This window comes from Catharus ustulatus, chromosome 4, assembly GCF_009819885.2.
Source record: "Catharus ustulatus isolate bCatUst1 chromosome 4, bCatUst1.pri.v2, whole genome shotgun sequence".
Classification (NCBI taxonomy): domain Eukaryota; kingdom Metazoa; phylum Chordata; class Aves; order Passeriformes; family Turdidae; genus Catharus; species Catharus ustulatus.
Window position 1 is genome coordinate 9,984,008 of NC_046224.1, and position 19,470 is coordinate 10,003,477.

At 35.8% G+C, this 19,470-nt stretch overlaps 1 protein-coding gene across 8 annotated transcripts in view; it reads left to right on the forward strand.

The window, feature by feature from the left end:
• PCLO (piccolo presynaptic cytomatrix protein) overlaps positions 1-19,470 on the forward strand; it is a 324,658-nt gene that overhangs the window by 203,562 nt on the left and 101,626 nt on the right. For all 8 annotated transcript variants that reach the window (XM_033057798.1, XM_033057799.1, XM_033057802.1 and 5 more), the window contains exon 10: positions 7,322-7,447. In XM_033057798.1, coding sequence (XP_032913689.1) covers positions 7,322-7,447 — 126 coding nt within the window. The remainder of the gene's footprint in view (positions 1-7,321; positions 7,448-19,470) is intronic.

The following is a 19,470-nucleotide window of genomic DNA, read 5'->3' on the forward strand; positions in this document are numbered from 1 at the left end:
TACTAAAGTGCAATGAACATGTGATTCGTGATCAATTACAAGCATGCTAAATATAGTCACAATTTATATTCAATGTGAGAAGTCAGATTGAGAACTGCAAGCCACTTCCTGTCCTTATACACTTAGAAGACTATTTATCCTACTTCTTGCATTTAATGTTGTGAAGAACAGAGATAATACTTTGCACAAAAAAGCAGTACCCTCCTCTAATATTCCCTTATCACTGGTGAAGGGCTTAATCCGTAATTAATGCCATCATTCCCTCAAACACTCACTCCTTGTCAGAGACAGGGCACAGAAGGTAAAACCCATAAACAGAAAGGAACTGAGTTGTTACAGTCAGGCTGCATTAGAGATTTTCCTGGGAAGTCACATGGTAGTAAATAAGGACAAGACTAGAAATAAAAGGAGAGAGAGATGTCTGGTTTTATCTTAATATAATTTTCGAAAGAAATCAGTACCATTAAACTTTTCTAAATAAAAACAAGCAAATTCTTCTGTGAAATACTTTGTAGAGGTACAGGCGATATATTCCATATTTATGTCTCTTGTTTCCAAATTATTTTAATTTGAAAAGCACTAGTATGTGTATTTAAAATACTTTCCATGAAAGCTTCTTGGCAGCTCATTTTTTATGCATTTTACAGTATACGAACACTTGTTGAAGATCTTGAGTGGATGTAATTGAGAGGGCAATATGTCTGCTGGCTATAAAGGTTCCATTTGCTTTCACAGCTGTCACAAACAGATCATTGCAACACTGAATGTTAGAGTTCAGTGAAGCCCCCAGATTTCCAGGGAGATTCAGCAGTCAGTCAGTGGCATCCATTGAGCCATTGGTGTCTATCAGTAAACAGAGATGAAACTCAGTACCTACAAGGGATTTTACAGATTTAAAGCTGCAGTCTACTGTAGATGGCACCATAGATTATGATGTGACAGATTGTCCAAAAAGAAGAGACTTTTATCTTGTTTTCAAGTAGATGTGATAAATGCTTCAAGACGCTAATTCATAAAACACTTTATGATCCTTCAGGATGATAACCAGTGTGCACATCAGCATGAAGCAGATTTGCAGCTGATATAAATCAATGCTGTGCTATTAAAACAACTGCAATATATTTGAATTTCATCAGCTCGTGATTTGACTTCATGTGTATTTTATGCCTTAATTGCCAATGGCCAAGAAATGCAATAGCTGAGTAGATATAATCATGTTTCTAGGAAACAACTTCATTTAAGCTAATTTTGTTAGAAGCAGCAAAACAATTCTCCTGAGGACACTCTTGAAAATGTACCTATATAGACAACCAACCTCCGATATGGGTCATCCTGTTGTATATTCCAGAGAATTGCACAAGAATAACAATGCAAATAAATTTTAGGCTGGATTTCATTTTACACATTATTTTTCCTGCTGTTTTTAAGTTCCTGAGTTAACATGTGTTTTTTTGCTTTGTCATGTTTCTTTCCTCTCTGTCTCTGTCTCTTCAGACTTTAGAGACTACTTTATCACAACTACAGTGTCTAGATAAAGAGCTTGCATTTCTTCATGGTACTTTTAACTGTGACCTCTCCAAGAGAAGTCATTGATGTTTTTAATGTGTTTGAGCCTTCTGTTCCATACAGACAATGGAACAGGGTGTAAAATTGTTCTGGCAGATAAGGGCCTACCAACACCCTAGCATATGTCTGGTCTAGATAAGGCTGGAGGAGGAATGAGGAGATAATGTCTAGTAAATGAACACTGGAGGAAGATGTGTTCTGTCTCCGTTCACAGCCAAATTGTGTTGAAAGGCTTCATATTGTTTAATTTGATGGATATGTTCTCATTACTATAACATGGTACGTTGGCACATTACAAAGTCTTTCATGCCTAATGTCGCATTTGCATGCTTTCTTCTCATGCATTTGCTGCCATTGGACCTTGACCAAAAAAAGATCACCCTTGTGCTTCCTTGCCATAATTCACCAATATGGTTTTGTTCTGGTTTGGGTTTTTTTTAATATTATTAGAAAGTTACGAAAAACATATTTGGGCAAGTCTGTGCATTGGCTCCTGGATCTGGAGTACAACACTAAATCTCTATTTTGAGATTTAAGCATATCTCCCATTTCAACCTACTCAGAATAGGTGTTTTAGCCCTGCATTTTGCAAATTAAGTCCATTTCAATTTTTCCCATTTTACTTCTGTATAATTTCAACTTCAAAGCACACAATATCCAAAAGTGTTAAAATGATCATGGGTTTACAGAAATAGTGAGTTTCAGCTACCATCTTGAAGGCTTTAGATGGCTTTTTAAGACTCTTAGAAATCAACATCAATAGCATTTATATAGTCACTTAGAAGTCTATTAAAATTCACGTAGCTCTATTTTTAACTGTGACAAAAGTCAGATTTCTGCTGACTTGCAGTTTCCTATGCCAATTCACACAAACATGTGTGATTACTGAAAATCTGTTGTACATTCTAATTACTTTCCTTGCTCATATAATTAGACAAACAAATGGTTTCGTACTTTCAAAAATTAACCCAGAGGAAATATTTGCTTGAGTTAACACATGAACAATGTTTGCACAGAACTTCTGCCAGCATTCTCCTGCATGTGTTGAAGTTGTTGCTACTGCATAGGACCTATATGATGATTAAACATAATCAGTCTTTGCATTTGCTGCTCTTCACTTTCATGAGGAAAACATCCCTGGCAAATTCATTTCACTTTTATGTAAAATCAGGACCATCAACACCAGCAAACCTTGCTGGGCCTTGGGTCGTTCAGTTTTTCACTGCTCTTTTTTTTTTTTCCTTTTTTTTTTTCCTTTAACCTTTAACTTATGTAAGGGGTTAGCAGCATTTGTTTGAAAAGGCAAGTCTAATAATTGCTTGTATGCTGAAACGGTTCCAGGAAATCTAGACTGTTTATACTCTAATGGCTATAATGGAGCTGCTTAGCAAAGCAGTGAAAAGATGCTAAAATTTCATGATCTTCACTGTGACCTGAGAGCAACAGCAACAAATTGGCAACAGCCTGATCTTTATTATCTCCATAAGAACAAAAAAGACTAAGTGGTAATTGCAGAGCTCAGGTTATAGTCAGCATATTCCAGCAAAGTAAATTACAGTCTTTCTGCTGTACTGCTACTGTGACACAATGAAGTGTACAAGGAGATAGGATTTCAGTGTGTCTGAGACATACTGAGTTACAGAAGTTCAGAATAAATGTATCTAAAGGGACAGAAAGTACCTCTGGACCAGAGGAAATAAGGAAAAAAGAGTGATGAATTTTGAAAACGCATTTGCAGTAATGCTTACCAGGTCACCAGTAATGTAATGATTTATTATAATAATGTATTTTAGATATATATATATACATATATACATATATATATGTGTGTGTGTATGTATCATATATATACATCATACATATATATATGTATGTGTGTATGTATGTATGTATGTATGTATGTATACATTTAATGAAATGAAAAATGAAATGTCCTTTTGAAATTCACAGAGTTGGTTAATTGACAAAAGGTAAAAAAGGCCATTCAATATTTTTTCCTCCAAATATGGATTTCTCACAAAAATAACTCTGTAGTTATTAAGCACTTACAATCTTTGATGGAATGGAATGGAATGGAATGGAATGGAATGGAATGGAATGGAATGGAATGGAATGGAATGGAACGGAATGGATAGAACACAATGCAATACAAAATACAGTATTTCAGTCAGATGGTGCCTACAAAAACCTTATAGTCTAGCTACTAACCAGTTCAGGATGGAAAAAAAGTAAAAGTAGATAAGGGCATTGTTCAAAAGCCTCTTAAACCATGACAGGCATGGAGCATTGACAACCTCTCACAGAAGCCTGTTCCAGTCTTTGACCACCTTCTCAGTCTAAACTTCTCCTGGTACAGCTTTGAACTATTCCCACAAGTTCTATTACTGGAGACCAGAGAGAAGAGCTCATCTCTTCCCTCTCCACTTCCCTCCTCAGGAAGCTTCAGTGAGCATGGAGGTTGCCTCTCACAGCCTTTTCTCCAAGCTTGACAAACCTGAAGCCCTCAGACTTTCCTCACAGAACGTTCCTTCCAGCCCTTTCACCAGCCTTGTTGCCCTCATTCAGACATATTCAAGGACCTTGATAATCCTTCTCAAATCATGGGGCCCAGACCTTTACATGGTGCTCAAGGTGAAACTGAACAAGTGCTGGACACAGTGGGACAATCAGCTCTTTTGACTGTCTGGTGATGCTGTGTTTGATGCCACCCAGGACAGAGTTTTTCCCCTTGGCTGGCACTGCTGACTCACATGGAGCTACTGCTGAGACCCCCAGATCCCTCTTTGATCTACAGCCATTGCTCTCCCCACCTCTACTTGTGCCCAGTGTCATAGGATCCAGCTCTTACATGTGCTAAATTTCATCCCATTAATCATAGCTTTAGTTAAGATTAGATGGGACAGTAGGATCACAGCCTTGGGAGATCAGTAAAAACAGTTTTAATTAATTACCAGTCCTCTCACTTGGAAGCATCCTAAAAAGGATGGAATTTCTAGGTGGAAAATTCCCTTTGAAGAGATGTTTCCCTGAATATATTTTCCATGGAAATCAATACTCATAATTCAGAAAGGTACCTTCTCTTATTCAAATCACAGTGATTTGCTTTCTGATGGTTTACTGGTTCTGTTTCTTCTAAAGAAAACAGAAGTTCATTAATCTGAAAATCTAAAAGAGAAAGATGAATGTATGGTTATATCAAAATAGCCTGAGAGATGGAAATTAAGACTCAAGATTAAAAAAAAAATAAAAACAACAAGAAAAACAAAAGGAAAAGAAATCTGAGAAAGCATATGATGGGTATTTTTAAACTACCTGCATTCAAGGTTACAAACTGGGCAATGTCATTTCAAACAGAAGTAGTAAGCTCAATATTTTCAGTAGATAAAATATAAATAGGCTTGAAATCCCATCTTTACACAACAAAATACAGCAAGACCCAAGCAATATTTCTTTGTCAGGTAGAACAGAGCACTTGGAGCTCATTGGGTGAAAAACATCTCATTCATTCTAACCACCAAGAATAAAGGTTTTGTAATTAACCTTAATTTAAATATAAATTGCAATTTACATATTTTTCTAGCAGTGTTTTTGCGACAAACACACACATTCACACACTCACCAACTCTTATGATTGTCCCTTAGCAAGCATACCTCTACTTTATGCACAATGACAGTTATGCATTTGACTCTAAAACCTGCAAATATAAAACTACAAGTCCTTTCAAGTGTCTAGGAATAAAAAAATCATCACATATTAGCATGGTAAGTACTTTCTTTTATTACGAGTAATATGGACAAAACCCTCCAAAAACTAAACAAATATATCGGCCAAGATTTTTAGTTCAGATTTTAGCACAGGAATCCATGTGAATGTCTTTGAAATCAAGTGTGCACTCATTTATATGACAAACTACTTCTCTGCCTTTCTGTCACAAATAAGCTATGAGAGGTAGAAATACTAATCCTGTGTATCATGACAAAGTCTTGACTCTGAGGAGTTCCTCCCCTCTGTGATGATATCAGCCAGTTCTACAGATATATTGAAAATTTTGTGTTGACTGTGTGAGTTAAGGTGCTGTGTCCTTGTTTGTGTGTGTTGTATACAAAAAGAGTTATTCTTGGATTTGCTGAACTTAACAGTTCCTAATTGTCAGCTTCCCACTTATAAACACATTAATGACTCTTTCCATACTGCTTGATCAGAAGTTCTCGGTGCAGAGCAGCCCTCATGAATTTCTAACCCTGGATGGACTCATGTTTAAATGTTTTTATAGGTGTATGCATTCACTTTATGCAACAAGGTACTTATTTTTTAAAAATCTGTACTTTCTTATTTTTTAAATGACATTTAGACTCATCCTTGGAATGGTGGTTTTTCTTTCCCTAGCAAGTTAGGAAACATAAACTTTACTTACCAGTGCAAAATTTCAAATTTGCACTGAAATAAAGTAATTAACTTAAAATATTAATGCAGTTTGTTCCAATTGCACTGAAAATTCACTCTGCCCCCCAAAAAAATATTTGGAAAATTTCTAATTATGAGGAAAGTTGTGTCAAAAAGTATATAGATTTAGCTAAAACCGGATAAAAATATTAGTGGAAACTTTTTTGGTCAGAAAAGCAATGTAGCAATCCTTGCACTGAAACAAACTGAGGGCTGACTTACGAAACACTAATAGCATTATGAGGAAAAGCCTTAATCTAAAAAGATAAAGCTTTGCAAGGAGGTGGTGTGGCGACCTTTCCACAGCTGGTTAATCTAATCACTCAGCAAGTTTGGCTTATGAAATCAATAAATTAAAAATAATTATTTAGGAATTAAAATAAAGGTGAGTAAATCAGCCTTTTCATTCCCAGACCAAGGTGTGAATCAACTCATTATGAATTCTCTTGAAAGAGAAAAAAAATGTATGACAAGTACAGGAAGTTTGGTTTGTTGGGTTTTTTTAAAGCAAAATAATATGAAAAAATTGCAATGCATAGGATTAGATTATTTTATTTTATTACTTTATGTTTTAACCTTTTGTTTTCACTCTCATTATTTTTTCCATAAGGTAGGTTAGTGATCTACTTCTCTCCAGCCAAAATAGAGTGATGAAAATGGGTTTTATCTCTATACTTTTTTTAAAAGGAAGAAAATATGTGATTTAATGATGCCTCACAAAGAACTATTGTGTGCTTTTTCTGCCATTAATTTGCACAGCCTTTGATGTGAAAGATGTCAATTAAAAGCAAATATTTAAGAAAAATAATAGCATCTGCCAAGTATAGGTTCATGTAAATGTACATGCTTTGCTGCTCAAAACAGCAAGCTCAAGGATCTCTTTCAATATCTCCATAATTATGTGATTCCAAAAGCTCAGATATTATAATTTCTCAGCTAAATTTTGTGTATGTTGGAGGCATATGATGATATCCTTTGAATCCACGCTTCACATGGATTTCTAGCAATTTAATTCAATGTATTAATACTGCTAATAGATTGTCAGAAGATAGGATTAGTTTCAATGAAATTTTTAGTGACTGAGTAGTTTGTGTTATGTTAAGCATGCAGTAGCCACTCAAGATCTTCCTAAAGTTAAGTCTTTAGAAGATCATCAGATGTGACTGCAGTTAACCCTGATCTTCCAGCCACAGACAGAAGTTATTTGGGACATTTTTAGTAACCTCTGATGACTTGTTCTCTTCCTTTCTTTCTAGTGAATTATTCATTGCTTCATTTCTGTTCAAAGTTTTCTCTTCCTTTTGATCACAGGGAATGGACTGGGAATCCGAGTTGTAGGTGGGAAAGAAATTCCAGGAAGCAGTGGGGAAATTGGAGCTTACATTGCCAAGATCTTGCCTGGAGGCAATGCAGAGCAGACAGGGAAGCTTATAGAAGGTAAGATAAATGCACTATTAAAAATGGATCCATGGGACTGTTGAGAGTTTGCTACAAATATTTATAACACACATTTTCTCTTGTGCAATGGATGCAATCCTGTGCAAGGAATGAGAGCTAAACCTCCATGATGCTTAAAAGACCTGATAGTGATTTTGTGACTTCTATGGCCAAAGAGAGGTGCCACAATGAGCATTATTCGGGCATGTCTTCAGTAATATGTGTCAACATGCTCTCTGCATGGTCACATATCATCAGAATATATCATGGGCATGATTTTTTAAGATCTTTAACCGGTCTTGATCATAAAAGTATCCATGTTTGAAATTACTTTTATTTCTTATTTGCACAGGTAAAACATATCCAGTTGTCTCCCAGTTACATGCACTAACTATTTTTCCTAGTTCCCTAAAGTCATACCTAACATTAGCTTTTCAATTTAAGGTAACCATCCAACCTGCCACAACAGGAAAGAGAGAAAAAGAGGTTATCCACAGAAAAGCAGCTATTTCATCTAACTTAGACCTCTGTTTCAGGAATTGAAAGTGTCTTCCTCCTTTAATTTGCTTTAAGAAAATGGCATTAAACTTCGCATCATCCTTTAGGCTACCAAAGCTAGGTGGAGCGAATTTGACTTCATTATAAATACATTTTCCAGGATTATTGCAATGTGATCATTCTGTCTAATAATTTATTTCTGTGATGACATGAATGTCACCTTATTTTTATAACTTTCTCTTTTTATAGCTATTTTCTAGTTCCCTTTTAGGTATCTGTATGCACCAGAAATGTCAATCTATCCATGGACAAAAATAGAGTACATTTGTTTCTAATTCTTCAACTATTTTTTATTTTCTTAAATAAAAGCATGTACACAGGGAAAAATAACAAAATAAGGAGGAAGAATAGGTCTTCCAGGCAGAATTAAATTCACATAAGTTTTCTGAATGGTAAACAAGCAAAAAAAAGTCATTATTAAATCAAAAGCATTTTTCAGGCAGAAAAGCTGAGTAAATTGATTAAAGAAAGTATTTACAAGGAATAGTTTAATTTTTCTGTAGGCATTACAAAACAGTCGCATTCACCCCGCAGATTTTTACATCCTTAGTATTTGTCAATATTTTAATGATATACAACCAAAAAAAAAAGGCACGAACCCCCCAATGTTAATGTCAATTAATAGAAAATTAAAAATAAGTATATTTAAATTTAGCCTATGGAGTTGATTCTGATATTAAATTTTAATGGGTAGTATCTCACTCATCAAATGATAGAATAGTGTTATTTTTTTGTGCATGAATGACGAAAGAATTGACCTAAATTTTATGTGTTTTGAAGCAACTATTTGTTTTGGCTCCCTCCATACAAATAACTAGGTCTTTCATAACTGTGCTAGATCATGCATGCACTGTTTCAGTACCAAGCAAGTAAAGAGGAAAATGTGGTTATTCAACATTTCCCCAAGACTGGACATTTCACAAAAGAGAACAAGCAGTTAGAGATTGGAATTATCTGTGGTATTTTGGTTTATTTTGCCAGGAATTTTTCTGGAAATTGAAGTTTAAACAGCTCTTTACACCATATAGATTCATTTCAGCAGTGATCAAGAATATCTTGGATTCGAAATAAATGCAGGAGAAATCTAGCATAGAAATTTACTTTGTAATCTGTTCACATAATATATTTTAAAGCTATATTCTTATTTTATAGGAAGATGAATATGACAGTAAAATATTTATTTCTTTGTTTCATTCTCCCATCATATGTTCAACCACTTTTCTTATCCAACCTTTATAAAAGTATCCTAGACTTGGATAAGTTGGCATAAATCAACTCCATCAAAATCTCTGTTTTTCATCTGTAGAATTTGTCCATGCAATGTCTCAGAATATGTTTCAGTATTGATGTGTTAAATGCTCTCTCAGAGAGAAAAAAATGTTTCCTGCAGAATGGACTTTGACTGTGATATACAAGACAAACATTTCCTATCACTGTCATTTACCTTTAGGTCATGCCTTGATATCTAGTTTACTTTTTATGTTATTTTAGATGTCTATCAGAGATCAACAGAGAATATTTTCTACTTCACTGTGAGTTGTGGTTGGCTTAGTGGAAATATGGCTGGTGCCCATTTGACCTCTACCCTTCAGAAGTGCTAAAATCCACTGAAGTCTTCAATCATTCTCATATTGATCTGTGTAAATCCAGCCAGCCTGCTAATCTCACCAACATGACTGAAATTGCTAACTCTGAAAATAGAGGATGGCCTCCTTTCCTTTTTCAAGTTGTTTGCTGTTTCTCACACCACAGAGGGAAAACATAAAGAAAACTTTGTATGTCATTATCTGTAAATGGAATTACTTTTTTTTCCAGTAATCATGAGTCACTTTTCCTGATGAAATGCTGTGTGACTACAAGTTAGAGTCCAAACTGAGTCATCAAGTAAACATATACTAATGTCATTACAAGTTAATGTCTTGACTTATTAGCCTTTCTAAGAACATGAATCACTGTGAAAAATCCCATCAACTTAATTAATTCCTCTAATTCTAAAAACCCTGGGTCAGGTCTGAAAATCCTACCAATAGCATAAGAAACAAGGATGGATTTATTGTGGTTATGGAGGAAGACAAACTCCTACCTGCTCTCTGTATGACTGCATATAAAGAAATGACACAGAGATAGCATTCCTATCCTTAGGGAATAACATAAAATTTTAGCCTATTTAAAAAGCATTGGAGGAGTCTTAGTGCTGAAAAATTTATTTATAGTTCTGACTGGCAAATACCAGTCTTCTCAATTCTCTCACCTTGAATTACTTTCAAATGTCAAAAATATCTCTGATTCATCACTCATTGGCGTAGCAAAAACTGGAGGTGGAAGGCTCATTGCACCGAGCTCATCAAGTGCAAGGACTGTGTCAATTTGATAGATGTGTCTGTGCTCCCCCTCGTGTTGACAGAGCAGTTCAGTTACATTCCACCTGGTGAATCAACCAAGTGAGCGGCATTTCAGCCAGCATTTTTCAGAAACAGAAGAACATAGAGTAAAGAGCAGAAATAAAATGTTTATGTGTGTTACCTACTCTTACAATTTAGCTGTCTGCCCTCAGCGTTACAATTTTCTTATTGGACCATTTTGATAGACTGAGTGGAGAGCCTGGGAACTGATGAACAACAGGTGTCTTTATTCTAAGTTTTCAGTCAGACAAGTGTTGCAATGGTTGTCATCTGATGTTCACTGAGATGAAGATATTCCCTGAATTTCCAGTCTCCTAGAAATTCTGGTAAACTGGCATAGTAAAAATCTAGTGGTGAACTTGATTTGTGGTGATCTTACTGCCTTTGCTTATACATTACTCAGCGACTCTGACACTAGTCAGATTTCTGTAAACCTGTCCTGAGCCCTTTTGTGTGCATGTCTATTTTTAATATGTATGGCTCATTTAAATTATACCTTCCCAAGCTTAAAAAGAGGAAAATCATATATAGTGAAGACGAAAATGCTTATCATGAAAAATACTGGAATAGAACTTCCTAAAAGAAAAACTATCTGATAGACATACTGATAGTGAAAGATAACGACACTCGTTAAAGCTGTTAAGTAGGCCTGAGCAGAGAAACTCCACTGCTATGGTAGAGTTCCATCTTAGATGTGATCTTAGTTAATTGTGCCCTCCTCTCAGTCCAGTCCTTTAGCACTTGTTTTGATCTAGATTAATAATTACCCCTCTCAGGATGCAGGAACCATTGCTCATGAAAACACTGAGGTCCTCTCAGAGCCACCTGCCTTCAAGAGTAGGTAAAAGCACATCCAGTGTCCTCAGCATCAAAGTCTAAATATTGACAATAACTTCTTAAATGTACTCAGTACCTTCTAGACTTTGATTCACCTACTAAGAAAGAGATGGTCAGATTTCTAAAGTCATTGATTGCCTTAAATTGTGCTGAGAGTCTCCCAGGCCACATGGCCGGTTCCCCTCAGGAAAGTGTTTTAAATTAGTGGGTCTTTGGGAATGCCAGAGATCTCTTTCATCTTTAGAAATCTGCAATCTCAGAACTTTTAGATGCCTTCAGGAAATGAAATTGAGGTCTCCCTATTTCCTCTGATCCTTATTTATTCATGTTTCTTTTCCCATCACATAGAAAGTTATATATTCTTATACATTCAATTATCACAATTTTCTTCCATAAGAAGACTTTTGATAAAGAGGTCACTCTCTCCAATACCTTAATATGGGTTCAAATAATACTGGAATCATTCCTCAGATTGAGCCTTCCTTTTGACTTTCATGAGATGGCATCGTTTATGACCTCTTGTATCCACAGACCATAGCCAGAGTGTCAACAAGAATATTTTCTAACAAACCTGGAGCCAGTAGAGAGAACATGTGCACTGCTTGTCACCAAGCAACTTTCCACACCAAACTGATGTATGAGATGAACAGGGTGTGCCAAACAACATGCTGTTACTGGCAAAAGAGGGCCTCATCTAGACCAGTGGGAAGCGATTTCTGCCCAAAGCAAAGTATGAAGGGTAAAGAAAAGAGTTATTTGGACACCCTCCATCAGAGAGCAGCCTAGCTCCTCACCTTCCGTTCATGGAAAAAGGAAGCAGACCCAGGAAGCCCTGTCAGAAGGCTGCCTTAACCAGAATGTTCTACAGCTCCCACCCATGGTGTAGAATTTGGCTTCTGACCCTAATTCTGTTCAAATGTCAGGCTTCATGATGGAAGAATGTATACTGAGAGATTCTTCAAAGGAGAGAAGAAAAAGTCAGGGTTCAGTGGGATGCTTATCTGTATGTGTCCAAGTATGGTTAGCACAGCTCTTCACTATTTCCTGAACAGGCAGTTTATCCAAAGGACAATTATGATAAAGGCATAAGGACTTATATATGATGATAAACACCTGCATTGTTAGGTGAAAATCTACTATGAAATACAATAAGTTGACCACTCAGAAACAAGAGGGAAATATGAGAGACTAAGAAATTTGAGAGCCCTTCATAGCAATTTTGAATCTGGAGATGGGTGCAAATGAAAGCCAAAAGACAGCCAACGTGTTCATGGTGTTTCAGCAATCCCTCACACACAAAGAAGTCTGCACTAAAGGGAGAAAAAGAGTATTTATACAGTCTACAGTTCTCCCTCTGAGGAGAATGTAAATAAAGCTAATGAACAAACTTAAGGAGGTGATGGCCAATGTGGGGAGATGATTAACTGTACTTTGGTATAGTCTAGTATAAATAAAATTAATCTGTTCATAATCATATCATATTCCATATTGGAATGTTAGGATCATTATTCAATCTTTACAGATTTTCCTGAGTTCTGGGCAACAACAGCTTTGAATACAGGTATCATTCTCACTCCTCCAGTTAAAGGTGCCAACTAGGTAGCTTCCAGAACCTGTTTTACTTCAGCCATGCCTTAGGAATGTGTCCCTTCATATATTTTCCAATCATGAATTTTCAATCATAACTTTTCAAATTTTTAAGTCCTTGTCATCTCAAAGTGTGTTATTTACTGGCGTTGGAAACACATGATTTCTTTCAAGCCCTCAGATGACAATGGCATGCAACTGGATTACTGACCAGTCCATGAAAGGATTATAAAGAAAATGTTAACAGTTTTTTTGCAAGTTGTGTGATACATTTTTGGGCTACTTTGAATAGCACCAAGTGCTGAAAAACAAGGCCAGACTGTTTCAGGTGTTTTGCAAAGGCAGTGCAGGTGTAATGGCTGTCCATCTTATCATCCTATTGCAATGTGCTCTGCATGCTGTTTGGAAAATGCACTTTGATTGGAATGGTCATGGGCACCTAAATAGTTGGAAAAGCAGAACAGAAGCAGTAAGTCACTATCTTGCTTTCTACTCTTGTCACACTTCCCTCTTATCCCTGAGTTATAGATGGGCACAAGTGTAGCTCGGGCTGATCTTTTATCAGTAACTGGCTGGTCATTTATGGGTGGGAAGTGTAATAGGCACCAGGTCTTCCTGAGTTTTAAAATAGTGAGCATTGTTGCTGTTTAGACAGCTAAAATTGGAAACATTGATTGGGACACCACAATGAAAAGAGATTTTCCAGTCCCCACGAAGCAAAGATAGTGAAGAGCCAGCATCCCTTCTTGAATCCCTCTGATAATTATACTTCTGGCAGAAAATAGATAGCACGATGAAGCTGGAAAATGATGAAACAAAATTAAAAGGAACACAAGAGGGGAAGGAAAAATTCTCAAAAGAACTGTGGATCAGTCTTAAATGAACAGTATGATCTTTCCATCCTGCACTTCCATTGTGTAATTTGGCTGCTTTAATTGATTACTGCATTGGAAAAAAAAAGTATTAACTTTACCCTGTTCTCTAAGTGTTAGCCTTCATGGTTTATTTTGCTGCCCATGCCTATTGTTCTGGGTCAGAAGAGAAGAGAGCTTGCTCTTAACATATCCCCTGGGCTACAGGCTCAGGTTTCTCTGTCCCAGCAGAAACTGGCTTTATCAAAGATAATGTGCACAAAATAACTGGCAGTGCCATTCTTTGGTTGTAAGCATTGCCCTAAAGTCCTTTAGAAATTACTTAATCTAAAAAAAAAACCCTAAATACCCCCTTTCAGCTATAAATCTAAAGTTACATAGTTGTGCTCTAAAATATATCCATGTATTTTGTTGTGCACTGTACTTCTGCACTGTACTGTAGCAATCAAAGGTATGGGATTATTCTTGTTAAGCATGGCAATGGACATTCAATATATAAAAAAATCCTTTAAATATTTATAAATTAATTTTTAAGGAAATGAAATTAGTAGAAAGGACAACCTGCCAAAGTGTATTGCTTAACATGTTGGAATTAACCTAATATCTGCTAGAATGAAAAAAAAAAGAAAGGCAGAAATCTTCGTCACACTGGTTTAGGTGCTCCATGTGCTGTCCCACTGACAGTGGTCTCCATTCCATTCTTCATATGGCAGGAGTTGAGTTGTTCTGAGAGTTTTGTTTGGGCTTTTGCTAAGATATGAGAAAGAAATAAGGATTGTCAGAAGGAGTAAGAATTGTTTCAGTACCTGTGTGGCACTTACAGAAAGAAGTGAAACATAAATAATTGCTGTATAAACAATTGACTTGGAAATTTATTGAGAGGTGGCTACTGTAACACTTTGCACAACTTTATTTACTGAATCTCTTTTGTGGTGTTTGAAATACACTTAGAAAATTAGAACATATAGGTTAAGGAGTTTTAGTTAAATCTTATGGTGCCAGAATGATATAACGGGTTTTACAGGATACTTAATTAGAAAACCTCTTGTATACTTAAAATATCAGTTTCAATGAGATAAACCGGGTAAAATGAGTTTGTAATGTTTCTGCCTGGAATGTAATTGCTGTATATTTAATTTTTCTGCAACAAAAATCAGCACTTAAAAGAAATGTTAGAGAGTAATTTGCATCTAGGAAGTCGTTGATCTTTTTTTATTTAATCTAAAGCAGAAGGGAACAGTTAAGGTATACTTATAAATTTTGTAAAGCTATGGGAAAGAAGTGTTAAATGTAAACATTATGATGAGCAAAAATATGGCCCCTTGTATAATGCCAGCTACTGTTTTTTTCACTCCTGCATTTAGTCTTATTATGTACCACCTAAACTACTACATTTTATATCTTCTTTATGATCAGTAACTCCAAAAATAACAGGAACAATTAATTATTGTTGAAGATAAATTTTGCTAGAAAAGGCATATTAGACAAATTACACAAGGGATTTGGATTCTTAATAACAAATAAATAATTTTATCAAAACATCCCTATGGGGAGGGTTTTTTTTTTAATCTTAAACAGATAAGTCTGATTTATGGAAACAAGAAAAATAACCTGGATGCTTCAATCAGAGGGAAAAGGCAAATACAGTCACTAGATATTCCAGGGCTAATGAAGTGAAGAATCATCACAAAGGTCATAAGAAAAACATTAGTCAGGTGGTTTATAATGCAAATTATGGAAGATCACTGGTAAATTTCATTGGTGTCATAAGAAGTTTTCAATAACACTCCACTAAGATCATATCAGAAACTAATATTTGTCTCAATACAATCAGACAGGACTCTCTTTCTTCATGCAGAAAAGCCAATCTTTAATGTTACAGCCCATTTTCATACAAATTTCAAGACCTCTAATTGGTTCATAACTTTCTTGTGACTTAATTCATTGGCTAGTAAATGACATTTTACATGTCCATCAAATCTCTCTATTCCTAGATAGTTTACATATTTTGTTCACTGTTTCCCATGGGACTGATTTCTTGTTTTTCACAGGTGCAGACTTTTTGTCTACCAGAATAGTTTGTTATGATAACTGCTTCTCATTCCTCTGATTGCTTTTTATGGGAACTTACAGGCTAGCTGGTAATTCAGCAAAGCAAGACCTGATTTTATAAGGCCTTTCTTTATAGGGTATTACCTATATGCCACCACTACTAGCTATTGTAAAGTACTTATGTGAAGCTACGCAATTAGTAATTTTCAGATGCACAGCTTTTGGCAGCAGTTATTTTTCAGGACCTTGATGAGCAGTTCCTGTTAGAAAGAACATACAGGTGCTTCTTGGAAAGAACCCTCCATGCTTCCAGAGAATGTGTCTGAAGCCCTGTTTGTCTGAGCACAGCAAGTACAGCAGCAGGCAGTGTTGTCATCAGGCTGCCCACAAACTTTCTTGGGTCCTGCTGGCACCATGCAACTTTCTGCTGTCCTCTGGGATCACACACATCACAGGCTCTTCCTCTGACATTGACAGACACCACCCAACCATGTGCTCCCAATTTTTCCATCCTACTTTTGAATACTTACTCTGCTTCTGCTATATTCTCACACTGTGAGTACTTTAAAGGCTCATTTGTCTCCATAGGAGAGTTTGATTCCTTCTTTCACTATTTTTAAGATACTGTGTTAAAATCAAGGGGATGTGTTTTTCTCAGATGATGCAGATGTGTTTCCTGTGTCAGTACTCCCTATGCACAGTGGCAGAGGTTGCAGGAGGTCTGGGATTTTTCTGGTTTGGGCAGTGCTGGAGGGAAGATAAATTTAGTTACTGTTCCCAATATATTCAGGGATAAAGCTCCCAGTCTGACTGGGATTGCAAGAGATAGACATTCTCTAGATCATGTTATAGCACAAGCAGAGACACAAAAACGCTGTGCCTGCCCCCTTTGCATAGCTGCTTGCTGAGACTGATGAGAGGAACTTGAATTTCAGCCTGGAGCATCAAAGACATGTGCCTGTACTGCTCTGGTTCTTGTCTTCTTTTTTCAAGGACCAGCTTCTGTACAGCAGATTTACAAAGAAACCAGACAAATGTAAATCCTTCAGTGCCTAAACTGAGGCCAATTTGTCTCACCAGTGGAAGTCATCAAATGCACCCTCCCATCTCCATTCACTGTGTAGGGAGCTTAGGTATTTCTTTTAGGTGAACTGTCTCACTAACAACCTAAAATTCAGATGCTACAGGCTTACCTTAGGCAGGCTGGGTCACGTCTCATGAAACAAAATCAGGACATTTTCATCTGATGTTTTTAAGGGACAGTATCTATTTGGGCTCACATACTTGGGCATTCCAGAAAAAAATCTTACTGCAGTGTGAAAAAGCCTTTTGTGTGACCACTGAACTGTGTTGTTTGACAGTGACTTCCCAGTGAACTGGGAAGCTAAAAATACTCTAATTCCATTTCCTATTGTGAAGATTACTGTGGGCTCAAACTTGCAGACTAGCAGTTTGATGTGATTGTAGTGAAAAAAATCTAGTGAAATTAAAGTGAGGGTCATCTTGAAGTACAAGGTAAATAAAGCAATGTCCTTATGGACAATTTTTCCTGCCACTGGGTTCCAAAAAGTGTATTAAAACCTTTTGTGTTTACATGTAGCATTTTTAACCTTCATTCTTCAAATCTGGATCTCCAGGAACATTAGGCCAGCCTGGCCACTCTGGAATGCTATCTCGATGTAAAACATAGAAAAGATTCAGGACCCAAGGTGAATTGTCCCCACTTTCTGCTTTGTTTTGCTGAAAGTCAGATGAATAGATATCCCCTGTCAGTCACTCAGGGTGGGCTCTGGGTTGTTTGCAAGCCACAGTTCTCTGCAGCAAAGAGGATTACATACAGCACATTTTTCTGCCTGTGAAACTGGGTACTGCAGCAAGCAGGATTTCTTGTCACTTGTTATTTCAAAGTACTTTCTAGATTGGTACGTGCAAATTCTTCCAAGACCATAAGAATCATTATGAACAGTTGTTAATATTTTACTGTTAAAACAGATGAACTGATGGAAGTGGGTTTTCTCACAGTAGAACACTATCTGTCTATTAGATGGCTGGGGCACCAATTTGGAATGGTTTGTCACAGGGCTTCACTGCGGTGGTTTAAAAAGTGACATGGGCACCTAGATGAAGCCTCTCTTTTGTCCAAATATTGGGTAACACAGGAAGAGGAATTAGAGAAGTAAAATATTTCCTAAATTACTTAAATCAACCAAACTCTTGAGGTAGTTAGGTAAAAAATATAGTCATGTAATCAAATTATTCCAGATTTCCAAGGTTTTCTAAACAATTTCTGAAGCATCTGGTATCAATTGTTTTCAGAAGAGATGCTGAACTGCATTGTACTTTGCTCTGACCTAATCTGATCTGACACCTTGATTTTCTTGTTCAATTGAAAGGGTAAAGGAACTCAAAGAACAAAACAATAATTTTCTGCTATTAGTTTTGCAATAAAGTACATTAAAAATAGAAATATTATGTAAATTAATACAGAAAAACCTTTAGATGTCAGCTTAAAGAAAGAAAAACACTACGAGCACCCTCAAAAAATTGCATAAAGACCTCATTTCAAATTTTGTAAAGCATGTTCTATTCCAAAGACTTAATTAAATCATACATAAGGTATGACTGGGAAAATCTTGTATGGGAATATTCAATTTTCTCTGAGAAAAAAATAAACAGGTGATTGTATAATTTGACATCAAACAGAGAAAAATGTTGATTAAAAATGATTAGTCTTTATACCGGTTTATGATTCTGATGTTTGAGGATTATCATGTCAAAGTAGGTAAATAGGACTTCACATTTCTGTATGAAAAGTCTGAAAAAAGCTACATTAACTGTATTTGTACTGTAGAAATTCAACTTAAAATTCAACTGAAATTGAAGATATTGAATTGCAAATTATCTAATTTATTATTGATTAAATCTTGAAAACTTTTCATCAAGCAGAAATTGAGTCTTAAATCCTTGCTTTTATTCCACATTCCAAAAAAATAAAAACTTTTTTGAAAAAGAAACTCTATTAAAGAATCAAAATTTTGGAGATTCCTTTAAATATTGGTAAAAGTAACTTATAAAACACCTGTTTGAACTGTTTTTAATGAAAAAAAAAAAATTACCTGAAATTTAAAAAAATATATTGCCTGAAATATTGCTTGAAAATTAGGAAGATATGTTTTGGTTTTTTTCCTGTACAGACCCTACAGTGTTTAAGCCGAAACTCACTGGGATCTATTTTATTTCTCCTTGATTAAATTGGAGTCTTTTAGATACAAAATAGACATAGAACTGTTTGATATCTGTCTAAATACAACAAGTGGAATTCTATTAAGATCTTTGGATTTTATGGTCCATTTGAAAACCTATGAAATTACTTTGAAGGTACATTACCATGTTCTAGGCAACTTTTCAAACTGGGTTTTTTTTAAGATACTTAAATATTATAACTTCTGGGAAAACTGGATTAGTCATAATTTGGGTGGTTGTGGGGGATCTAATTGAATGGAAAATGCAAGAATTTTGAGAAAGTTACATTCAATTCAGTAAGATGACAATAATCTTATAGTATAGCTATTTCCTCTGCATACTGGAGATCAGATTTCATGAATGATATTTGGTAGAATGAGCATTTTTAGGTCAGCATGTACTGACATTTTCTTTCACAGGATCAAACTAGAATATAAAATATAGAACACTTGAAGGCAAAGAGATTTCAGAT